The sequence below is a fragment of the Glandiceps talaboti genome, chromosome 4 (assembly GCF_964340395.1).
Source record: "Glandiceps talaboti chromosome 4, keGlaTala1.1, whole genome shotgun sequence".
Classification (NCBI taxonomy): Eukaryota; Metazoa; Hemichordata; class Enteropneusta; family Spengelidae; genus Glandiceps; species Glandiceps talaboti.
This window is the reverse complement of record NC_135552.1, coordinates 13,159,694-13,172,148: the sequence shown is the minus strand read 5'-3', so window position 1 is coordinate 13,172,148 and position 12,455 is coordinate 13,159,694. Positions and strand designations below refer to the sequence as shown.

The 12,455-nt window shown below is 37.2% G+C and overlaps 2 protein-coding genes across 3 annotated transcripts in view; both read right to left on the bottom strand.

The window, feature by feature from the left end:
* Nucleotides 1-1,307: 1,307 nt before the first annotated feature.
* Nucleotides 1,308-6,395, bottom strand: LOC144434645 (uncharacterized). The gene is made up of 2 exons (XM_078123147.1): nucleotides 6,191-6,395; nucleotides 1,308-2,184 (listed from the first exon to the last, which is right to left on the bottom strand). Exon 2 carries the CDS (start codon nucleotides 2,147-2,149, stop codon nucleotides 1,325-1,327), a length of 825 nt encoding a protein of 274 aa, XP_077979273.1. The 5' UTR covers nucleotides 2,150-2,184; nucleotides 6,191-6,395; the 3' UTR covers nucleotides 1,308-1,324.
* Nucleotides 6,396-9,557: 3,162 nt separating this feature from the next.
* Nucleotides 9,558-12,455, bottom strand: part of LOC144434621 (uncharacterized) — a 3,371-nt gene continuing 473 nt past the window's right edge. For both annotated transcript variants that reach the window (XM_078123105.1, XM_078123106.1), the window contains exons 2-5: nucleotides 11,745-11,802; nucleotides 10,836-10,950; nucleotides 10,307-10,409; nucleotides 9,558-9,881 (exon numbers count right to left, since the gene is read on the bottom strand). In XM_078123105.1, coding sequence (XP_077979231.1) covers nucleotides 9,780-9,881; nucleotides 10,307-10,409; nucleotides 10,836-10,950; nucleotides 11,745-11,787 — 363 coding nt within the window. In that variant the 5' untranslated portion in view covers nucleotides 11,788-11,802 and the 3' untranslated portion in view covers nucleotides 9,558-9,779. The remainder of the gene's footprint in view (nucleotides 9,882-10,306; nucleotides 10,410-10,835; nucleotides 10,951-11,744; nucleotides 11,803-12,455) is intronic.

The following is a 12,455-nucleotide window of genomic DNA, read 5'->3' as shown; positions in this document are numbered from 1 at the left end:
CTGTTTATTACAATTGTTATCCCTATAAAAAACTAAAATAAAGTTACATTACAGTGTGGCATAAAAAGTAGGAAATGACGAGTTTTCAATGATGGGACAGTTATCATTTGTGTAAATACTCTCATCATAATTGAACGCCCTGCCTAAAATCCCAAAACACCGATATTGATGGTTGTCACACCTCACCAGTAAAAAGCACCATGTTAACTCTGTCATAGCGTTCGCTATGTTAGAGCGCCCTCTTTGCATTGGAAGCCCAATTTATATGGTCAGCTATCGTCTACACTTGGTATACACTTTGATGAAGCTTTGAGTGATAAAACACCACTCGGTATTTATATCATGTAATTAATTTATTTGTTCTGTCATTAAATCGACTAGTCATATGACATTTAACTGACGAAGTCAAACTTTACTGATAAACTGCTTGATTCTACATGCACATTTCATTTATTACAGAATTAATAGCTTGTTGTCTATTTCACTTCCTACGTCATCACTCTAGAGATCTTTTCCCATTGCATTTCTCTTTCGATTTTTTTTTATTTTTTTTATTTTTTTATTTTTTTTTTTTTGGGGGGGGGGGGTTATCCACCCAACACAATCTATCAAATGTAACATTGCAATTTTTACAATTTGTGTGTTGATCAATTCATTCACACACCTTTTTAAATTCCTGGCTATACTAATCGTATAGCGTTACATTTGAGATTGGGTTGCCTTGGTGATCATTGTGTCAGCACGGCTATTTCAGTAGGGACATGTAATGGGGCATGCATGCAACGCGGTTCTAGTACTACTACTACTACTACTACTCCTACTACCAGTCTCTGTCATTCCCACTTGAAATAGAACGAAACAGAACATCCCCTGGCGCGACAATAAATATTACTAGTACAGCTTACTTTATCGTCTGGCACTTTATTGTTTGGACATGATAATTTTAACGTTTTAATGGGTGCTGATTACCTAAAACTAGTTCAGATAGTTTTTTTTGCTCCAGACGATAAAATATAGCAAGAGTTTTGTAAATTTACAAGATGTTATGCTTCAGGTCAACTGGCTAGCATTGTCTGTCTGTCTGTCTGTCTGTCTGTCTGTCTGTCTGTCTGTCTGTCTGTCTGTCGTTCTATCTGTGTTGTAATTATTATTATTATTATTATTATTGTTGTTGTTGTTGTTGTTGTTGTTGTTGTTGTTGTTGTTGTTGTTGTTGTTGACAAGCACCATACTGGCGTCACTTCGAGACTTAAATTCTGCTTTTGATCCAAAGTCCTAGTTTTATTTTGATGATTTATTTCCACATTTGAAGCTTAAGTCGACGTTAGAGGTCCTCGTCCTTCAGTTCCAGTTCTTGTTTTAGTTCCCTTTTCGACATGAATATACCCTTGTTCACGAACTTAGCATATCCTTTCCGTTTCTTTGTTTGTGGAAATACTTCAAACCCATCCATGCTCTTGAAGATGTCTTGTGCTTCGCCATCTCGGTCACCGTCGTATTTGTCTCCCTTCTTGACAACACAGTAAACCCTCCCTTGTATGCGGTACTCGACCTCGTACTTTGCAATGTAGTCTTCTTCTACGATGTTAAGATTAACGTTCACCCTTTTCCCCCTTGGTACGAGAACGTCAGACTCGATAACATTGGTGCGAATTTTTTCTGTAGCGTTCACCTCACTCGTCGATTCCTCGGTCGTTTTTCCGAACTCCACTCCGGCCTCCACACAACTGTAGGGCGGAGACAGCGATATTCCTGCTCGAGCGCTGAATGTATGTCCACTAGTCATCGCCCAACTGTAGTGTGATACAGAACTTCTTTCTACTCTAAAATGATGCCGCTGTGGTTCATCTAACGAAGTACTGTTAACAAACGATGTCGTATGAACTGTACGTGAGTTTTGATCTGGCTTCACCTCTGCCGCTTCTCCACCGTCGTCACTCGGCACGAGTTCGTTCGGGTCGTCGGGACTCGGAACCATCTTTCTTACTGGTGTATATTTGATTTCACCGACTTGGATAAACTCGAGACTGTTCCTTGTGATTTCGACGACATATTTCTCTGGGTTGTCTTTGCCTTTTATCGCCCATTTCCTGATAGTTTCATCAATATTCTGAATGACCTTTGACACGGGTTTATTGTTGTCTGCCATGGCTTACTCACTTTTTACTTCAAATAGATCCTTGTCTGTAAATTAAAAAAACGAGATGTAAGTCCCGGATGTAAATATCTGAACTACATGAGATGTGTAGCTGTAATGTTACAGTAGACGTGCTATGTACGCAAAAATACATCCGTCGGTGCGAGAATTAAGTTTATATCATATGACCATGAGGTATTAAAACCATATACGGCCATTGAACCTAATCTGGATACCGGAATCACTTTCAATTTATCTATAATCTGGTTAGACATCTTATACATCATACACAGTAAGGTCTTAGAACGACGGAATATATCACTGCCACATGAAGACTGGCCAACCATTCAAGACCAACATAGTAGATATTTCAATAAACTTGTTGGTAAAAATGCATATTAAAATACATTTCCAGCCTATCCATCGGAATTGATGGCCATTAATTCAGCAATATAATATATATTAAATTATACCAGAATAGAAGTAAATACCACATTCCTAACGCACACACTGTCTTTTAGATATAGAGTCAGTGATACATGATATAGAGAGTCAATCGCCACCATTTAGTTCAACATTCTACTTTTATTTATCCCAGCTCTCTCTCTCTCTCTCTCTCTCTCTCTCTCTCTCTCTCTCTCCCTCTCTCCCTCCCTCCCTCCCTCCCTCCCTCCTCTCTCTCTCTCTCTCTCTCTCTCTCTCTCTCTCTCTCTCTCTCTCTCTCTCTCTCTCTCTCTCTCTCTCTCTCTCTCTCTCTCTCTCTCTCTCTCTCTCTCAAAATGCATGACAATCCATTTAGAGTATTCATCGGATTCAAATAAATGTACAACAAATAAATGAATGCAAAGATAAATAAATGAAGGCTATATCTAACGAGGTAGATATTTCGTTTAATCGTCTAGATTTCTATACCCAATAATTCAAAGGACAAATGAGAATTTGAGAAGCAGATTAAATAGTCAAGTAATGTATTTACTTAGTAAGACTAAACTTTGCCAACGGATCGGGGCCCTTTCTATTTCAATATGACCCGACGATTTAGTGAACTAATTATAAATCTAATCTAATGTTGCTGACTATACTTAACGAAGGCTAATGGACGAAACACTGCGTTGGAGACTCAACATTAAGGGCAAGGCATTCAAAATCATAAATTTCAAAGCGCCAAAAATTTTGAATCAATAAATCAAAAGACGATTTTCGCAAATTTAGTCACCTGACGACAAAATGTTTACACCAATTCAAAAACTACGATTACCGCCATGATTTCTACCTAAGATTAAGGTTAGATGTGTCGAAAAGTCGGTGAAAAAATATGAAAAATTGGTGAAATGTTTTTGACGATCTCTGTAGCGTACATGTATAGGAGACATTTTATTGTCTGTCAAGACTGCGCATGTCCACTGCTGTTGTATATATACTATGACTGACTGCAGTGTGTCATTCATATCTATACTCTGTGACTGCCATGACCTCGATCACTGCACTGTCAATGATTGTCACAGTGTACATCAAACGTAGACGAAAAATACTATGGAGGATACATTTCAAGAATTTCTTTAATAAATTGTGATCACTTTTAAGACTAGTCTAAATTTTAATATTTATCCATTTCTACACTGGTCTATGTATATGGTTATAGTTTGAGTCTGCCAAACAGTGAGTTGTTTCAACAAATTATAGATAATATGGAAAGTTGTGACATGTTTTGTCTGGTGATATAGGTGGTACTTCAGATGTTTGCTAGCTTGGTTCTGTCAAATAAAGCGACCAAATTCCCGAGCCCAAAGCTGCACACGAGTTATTTTGGGCATTTATGTGTAGTCTATCGAGATGATGACCTCTAGGTCACCCCATCGTACGTCTGGAAAGCACTCCAGATTAAATACCGTTTTCATGGGCCATTAATCAGTGCATTCTTATCTTTGCCATAGCAACGGTCGACGTTGAGGGTAATTACGATTTTGGATATCTGCAATATGAAATCGAACCCCATGGGAGTAACCAATCAATTTAATGGAAAGACCGGAGATTAATTTTGAACAATATACATTATGATTATAGAGATAACAATGTACGTTGTGAAGTGAAGATCAATATACAACTTCAAACCTTGCTTGCATTGAGAGGGTGTGATATAAAGGGACACATCGTAGTCATGGAGATGACTGGTTTAAAACTAAAGTGTGCAGACCAAACTAGAACTGGTTAAGTATTTATTGGTATAACTCTGCCTCGTGTACACCATCCCCATCGTTGACAATCAACTAATTACTGTCATACTACACACGTGCAAACTGTCATGGTTTACTGCCATGAAACTAATATATAGTTTAGGGTTTCCATTTTGACTCATTCATCAAATATTTACACGAATCATTTTCATTCAAAATTTCAATATTTTGAAGTCTCGTAATATCTTCACCAAACACGAAACAATGAAACATTGTGATGAAGGAAAAATGGCGGTATTGTTCATTCCCTTCACCTTTCATTGACCTCTAAGCAAACAAAGAATTCTTAGATATACCCTTCATTTATTTACCCTTTGTGTATTTTTTCACAGTTTTCATTTAGATAACTTGGGCATGACCCTGACTAATTTTGTCAAATCCAATTTAACCAACTATATACATAAAAGTAAACAGCAGTCATGACTTCATTTTTTGAAGGCTGAGTTTGCCAAAGGCAATTCGTATTATCGCCATATCGTATAGTCAGACTCCGTTTCTCTAAATATTTTGTGAAGCTTCGTTGTCCCATGTGAATTTACAATTATTAAAGTCAATATACCCTTAATGAAATTATACATAATGGGTATGAAATGTACAATAGGTTACGTTTGGTATTAAAATGACAATAGTCGGAACCATTTCGAATTGTGTTATCAATACTTTAAAGTGATTCTAGTATCAGACAATGTAATTCTTTTATATTAGAAAGGGAGTATTGTTTATTATGTAAAATTCGGGTTTTGTGTCAATTTCCGGCTCGTATTATGAATAAATGGAAATTTTACTCAAGCCCTGCAGACAGCAGATTGTTCTTGAAAGGAACAATGGCATAAACGTGCAGTCATAACAAATTTTTTTATACTATTTTTACTTGAAAGCCGGGCCTTTTCTTCAACACAACCGATTTCAACTTGACAGAGAGTACAAATGTATACGGATTTGTACCAAATATCCATAGAAAATGTGTCATATTTGAAAGGGAGAAAATTAATTGAATGACAAATGATTTTCTGTAATACCTCATTGGGTATTTTCATAACTTGACGAGGAGTATGCCGCCATATTGGATGTATTTTCAAACGAAAGTATTGAGCCTATTTTTACACTTTAGTCATAATCTATACAAATCATATTTCAGAATTGCTGGACATCGCGAATTCATCAAATTTAATCAAACATGTTGTTGGTTTTAATTTCACGCTGTATTAAAGTAAATATATTAAATGTATTGTTATGCAAATATGTCAATATCAGAACCTTTTACACACATACCATGTAATCATTTACTGGTATGTCTATTAATTGTCATCGGCCAAATCTCAGTAAAACACGACCAGGAGAAATAAGCAGGATAAAAATAATCGACCTTTCCTGACAGCGAGGCCACATTTCGTTCAATTGGTACTGTGACTGTTAGTTGAAAAAAAATGACCCCCCCCCCCCAAAGCCGACTGCTCGATCATTATTTCATTTCTTTATACTATGTTGTTGTACTTATTGACCAGGCTGTAAAACAAGCCCAGTCATGCTCCAAACCATTTGTCTTTATTGCAACTTATAAAAAGAAAACGTCACTTGACCCGCTTGTGATATTTTACCGTCACTATTTTTAGTTTGAAATTAACACCAGCCATTTGGCGTAATCATGCAGAATGGCATCACTTTGCAATATGGCTGAAAATGATTACAAAACTTTGTCCAAAATAATGTTGTCTGATACTGATCTCGTTGTAGTATACAAATGGTGAAATTTATGGTTGAAATGAACACAATGACCGAAATGTACACACTTCTTATACATAACTAGAAACGCCCTTACCTGGATACGGACAACAAACAAATTTCAATCTAAATCCTCGCCAAGTTGACTGGTCCACTGGCTTCAGTAATTTTACCCAAAATAACTTCGAAATGTGTAGAATCTTTCCAGTAAGTCAAGGTTGAGATTAATCCCTAAGCCGGTGGCTTTTTACAGACAGAAAAAACGACGACTTTATCGGCTAAGAATGTCCGAGGTATGTTGCGACATTACATCCAGCCAACTTCACGATTCCGATTGGCTGTCTTGGTGGTCACGTGATCGAAAATTAATTTGTACTGCCTATTTAAGCATGAATGATGCATTCATATTTAAATGTATCCATGTATTGAATCGTGTATAGAGTTGTATGTCCTTAAAAATACAGAGTGATAGGTTCTAAACAAACAATTGGCTTGATATATTAGTAATGACGTAAGGACAACCGTATACCAAATTCCAATTTGAAATCGCGAAAAACGAAAGTTAACAATTTAAACACGTGATAAAAGAGGGGATTGAAAATCGTAATGCACTCTGTTCATGATTTGCCTAAACTCTTCACGTTTGATGATGGTGATTACGACGACGTTGTTGTTGTTGTTATTATTGTTATTGTTGTTGTTGTTGTTGCTGCTGCTGTTGTTGTTGTTGTTGTTGTTGTTGTTGTTGTTGTTGTTGTTGTTGTTGTTGTTTTACTTGTTGTGTCCTTCATAAGCCTGTTCTTTTATTCGAGCTTCAGTGTGTAGATGAAATAACACGGTGCATTCGCCTGTATGTGGGGAAGTAAGTGTTTTGGTTTTGTTTTGTGGTGTTTATGAGACGTATTGTTCATGTACACGGTTTCCAGTGATGCGTATCATTGGCCAAGAATGGAGTCGTTGTGTTCATCTCGCCCGATCTCAGGCTATGCAATTACTACTATGTTATATACACGTGCATGGGTAGGCTTTAGGATGACGCACGCGCAGTAAGTATATCATTTTTAATTTTTCATATTTTAAACTTAACCATCATTAATTTTACGAGTTTAATGATAAATCATGAATCAGCTACAAATTACAGTTGTAAGTCGATGACAGGTAATAAGAAGTTGACATCAGATAAGACCCCACTTTAAGGCTGAGTTTAGTTTTCTCTACCCCCACTTTAGATCATGGTGATAAGTGAGTCAGAGAGAAAAGTGATTACTCAGTGGTATTGTCTTAAAATTTAAGTAGGGCTTTACTGTACTTTTAAAAGTGTGCAAAATGTTAAAATTACGATGTACTGAGTAAGAATACGTCATCGATGGCGTTTGGACCCGTTGAAATAAGAGTTGTCAGATTAATAGCTCTTCAGAAGTTTTTTCACCGACTTTTCCTGTGAAACGTAAAATCTTTTACTGATCGACACATTCTTGAAATCTGTAAATAACATCAATAAAAAAACTTAGATACTATTCCCCAATAGTTTTCTTTCAGCCAAGGGAGTACAAGTGATCTAAGGGGCCTTGTCACGACGAGTCGCTAGTCGAGTAGTGGCAAAACATTTATTTAGGTCACGAGTATTTTCCGGATAAATGAAGTGAGGTCACATCCAGTGGTCTAAAGTCCTAAAGCATAATTCGTGAAAAATCGGGAAAAACGATGAGGCTTTACTTTGGAACCGTCGTTGTTACTCATATTTCGAGCACCACGGAACCAGTGACGTAGACACGGGTTTTCGTGACGCAAAGATCAGGGTACATATTCCATATTTTCTGTTCAAAGTCAATATCTTGGCCTGTGCATGGTATAATTCTTGTTACATGACCAAAAGTTATAGTTGCTTACCACGGTTTGACAAACCACTTCGATCTGAACAAGCGAAACGTTGCTCGCAGCTGGTCACTAGAACCACATTGGTCATGTAACAATGCAAAAACACGTTATTTTTCGTATTTTATTGTTCCTATAGGATGAGAGCGGACAACGAGTTTGAAGAATGAAGTATTCGCAACAAATGATAGAGTATAGTAATTATTCATTTTTTTTAATTCTTACAACGTGAAGCAATCAGAAAGGTAATGTACTGAAACTAGGTTATTCTGCTGACAATAAACCAAACTTTAAAAAAAATGAATAACATTTAGAAACCGATTTTGACTCGATAAATAAACAATCAATATGGCTATGCTTTAATATTGAAATATAATTTCAGACAATTGATTAAGTTTTTTTTTTTTCATTTTTGATATTTCTCATGTCGATATATAAGCATATATTTGGCAGAATAGATGGTTTGAACGATGTATTATACCAGACCGCAATACTTCCATGGTTAAACTTGATCTATGACAATTATACAACCTGATCATATGGCGCAGAAATTTCAATCTTGGTTACTGGATATGGGTAATACATTTATACAGATGGATATGTTGTCGCTTGCACCTTGTTCGGATAATTCATATAGGTACTTATCATTGTACTATCTAACAGTCCAAAATTTGAGCTAGACTAAATTTCGACCGCTTGAGGGCGTGCTAACAATGGGACCCCAACAACTGGATCAAACTGCGTTCCAGAGTACAGTAATACATGTAATAAGTGTGTGGTAATGCTCATGAATATTTACCATTGCCTATGTACATATGATTGAAATCTTAATCAATCTTCCTGCCTTAATAAACCATGGTATCTGCGTAAATCGATTTATCAATAACTTGCACCGTTTATCCTGTTTGTGTTTGTTTTTTTACTTTATATCATCACGGGTTTTATTTTTTCTTCTGGTGAATGGTCACAAACATAATTGGGGGCGTTAGGCCTACTAGTAGTAGATAATTATCGAAAATATTAGTTCCACAGGATTACGTAGGCAACAGTCAATGAGAAAAAGCTTATCTGCCACCGGAAAGTCCCTCTTAATTTCCGTCTGTTGTTGTGGCGTAAAATAGCTCTAGAAGTGTGGTGGGTGAGGTGTTTTGGGTGGTGTTGGAGGTGGGTGTCATTTTGAAACTGAAACTAGAATGGAGTCAACTCTTTTGTAGACTATTAATGGCGAAATTATGATGGGATTTGTCTCTCATCCATCTCTCCCCCTGCCTCCCTCCCTTCCACGTCTCCTCGAGTCAGTCTATCTCTGCCTTTCCATAGCCATCTCTCGAGTTCAACACTTTGTCTATCTGCCTCTCTGTGTCTCGGTCTTTCTCCCTCTCTCTCTCTCTCTCTCTCTCTCACACACACACACACACACACACACACTCTCTGTCTGTCTGTCTGTCTGTCTGTCTGTCTCTCTCTCTCTCTCTCTCTCTCTCTCTCTCTCTAAATTTACGCTTACTCAAATACGATGCAAGGAGACTTTTATTGTCAATTGGAAGCCAATATCAACATAAAAATGACATGTAGTCAGTTAATGTGGCAACAGTTTTAAATCATGGTAAAAAGTAACTAGCCTACGATGGGCATTTCATCCATGTGTGTATGTGTGTGTGTCACTAGTGAGATACGCCGTAGTCGAGGCGCCCTCACCCATCGGCCTATGCCTCTCAGGCCGATGAGGGCAGCAGAACGACACGACGTATCTGACAGTCTAGTGTTACTGTATCTATGAGAAAATCAAACCGTCCTCTCTATCAGATCTATTACGCATCTTCTAAAAGAACTCTGATCGGACCAGAACCACCTTCACGCCAAGTCTCAGCCTGTTCCTTCCGTAGTATAACTTTGATGCTGTCGTCTCCAATCTAACGAAAACATACAGAAATAGAAACAATTAATAAATATAAATTTTATAGTACGCCAGAGAATAAACATCGCTACAATTCAAACTTATTGTTTCTACTTCTCAGATATTGATAATCTTTGCATGTTATGATGGAAGCATGTGTCGATCGATCGTTTTTAGCATTGCTGGAAACATTTTCTCGCTATGACTATTTCAAATTCAATGTTTAGAAAGATTTCATGAATCACAGACATGGGTTTATGTCCCAAAAGTCTCGTGTATTAGATCTGAAACTACAACACAAATTGTTTCGACAGTTTATTTGAATGTGTTGTCGTCATTCGCTCGCGTGTACTGTAGCAATAGATCACAGTTCCCCTTCCATGGTCTTACTGTGTTCACTTCGTACGTTATAAAATGTACAATAGAAAAAAAATAATTTACCTTTGCCTCGCACTTCTTGCTCACTATTGGTTTAAAGAGTTGTTGGCCGTTGTATTTCAGACCATAAACACGTGACTTGACTTCAATAGTAACTTCGAAGGAACTAACAGTAAAAAAAAAGAGAGTAAATGTCATGTCATGAATACTTTTCCTGTGATGCCAGGTTGGACCTAGATTGTACATAAGATACGACGTGCTGTGGCACCCTACCACTGCTAGCTATACGGAAGAGATGGGCAATGGAACTGACACGACGTATCTCACAGACATGCCGACTATTGGAGAGATAACCAACACGAGCGTAACGACTACACATTACATCATGTACATGTAAAATCTGTAAGATGTTGCGTGTTGAGCCACACCAATTTGTCAGCATCCACCTCATACACCTGGCGAACATGATAAATTATCTGTTTTACCGTGTTTCTTTATCAAAAAATGATTAATATCATCATCCACATATTTGAACTTTTTACAATTAACATGCGCAAACATACAGGGCGACAACCAAGCAAACATAACTTACTTCTTTTCAAATGTTTTTCTAACTTTTACAGCACCTGTTTTCACTTTCCACCATGATATGCCTTCACATTGTGCTTCTATGAATATATCAGCAAAGTTTTCAGATTCTTTTATTCCTGCAGCAATAAAATGATAAAGTCACAAAAATTAGTGTGAAGACAATAATGCACCGTTGTGTATTAAAGGGGTACAGGGCTAAAGGCGAGACTGGTTTTATGATTAATGAACACTGTCAAGAGCTCCATTTTTGTTCTCACATCTAGTCTCAGCATCGTGTTGCCATTGTTTCAACAGACATGGCGCTCTTAGCATTGCTCATTTCCCACAATGCTTCATTCCAGTGCACTGCAGACATCTTCTTAGCCTAACAAAGTTTGTCAATTCTATATCCCTATTCCCGAGGGGTCGCCTGATGCACCATTTGTGAAAATGACTTTCCTTTCCAGGGTGTCCCTAATCAGAAACGAGTGCAGCTAAGTTAATCTTATCAAATTTCAACAACAACAAAAATCAATGTTTAGGGCTAATTAGTTTTGGGATAATTTGAGACATTGTGATCACTGAAGTCTTTCATTAGTGTTTACTGAAATAGATCTCGCCTTGCATCTAGATGTGACATACACATATCTGAATGACGTAATTCGGTATGACGTCATCACATCATGTGTTACTTTGTTGCAAGTTGATATCCCTCCCAATACTGGTTATTTACATCATTCCAGTGAATAGCTAACAAATAACAATCCGTGCATTGCTCCTAAAAACTCCAAAACAACGCAATCGGTTGTCTGTCCTTTGATTTTCTATGCTTAGAAACAAAACAGTCGATGTTCAACAATTGTTGAGGTCATAGAGTGTGGCCCGGAAAATGTTTTCCCATCTATCATCTTGAGTTATTTGATATACTTACGTAAATCTGTAATAACTTCATCGACTTCTTTGCCTTCAGCCATGCTTTCAATGTATCTCTAGAAAGTAGCCAAAATAATGCATGCATGTGTAATAAACTTTAAATATTTGTTTGGGCTGTATTATATAATATATATCGTGAAATTAGCTCATACGATGATCTGCCAAGAATTTGAGGCATCTGGGTCATGCGTTTCCGCCCATAACAAGTATTTTGCGTTAAGTGTCCTTCAGTTATGTTTACATACGTATGTCATGTGTACATTGATATAAATACGGGTGTGAATAGAAAGGACGTGTAGTCGGATTTAGTTACTATTAGACTCCAACATGCATGGTATGGTATGGCGTGGTGTGGTGTGGTGTGGTGTGGTGTGGTGTGGTGTGGTATGGTATAATACAGGGACCATGCTATTTCATTACTCGATTTCCTTCTTTTATCTTCTTTGTTAATCAAATGTGTCCCCACTACTTTTATAGTGTTTCTAGCAAAATCAAAGACCTCGATTTAAACAGGCTACAGTGTGCTATGGCCTTGTATATTCAACGATCCGCATTTATTTATAGTAAAAACTAAACGCTTTCATCATGATGTACGCTCATTTTGTATATATTAGTGTCCGAGTTGGATAGGTATGCATAAACATGGTTACAACTGGCAAATTGGTACTTCCGGATGGTACTGTTCTTCGGCATAATAATATTAACCCAC

Bases quoted from the DNA above. Each gene is read 5' to 3' on its own strand.
- LOC144434645 (XM_078123147.1), bottom strand. From the start codon at position 2,149: ATGGCAGACAACAATAAACCCGTGTCAAAGGTCATTCAGAATATTGAT.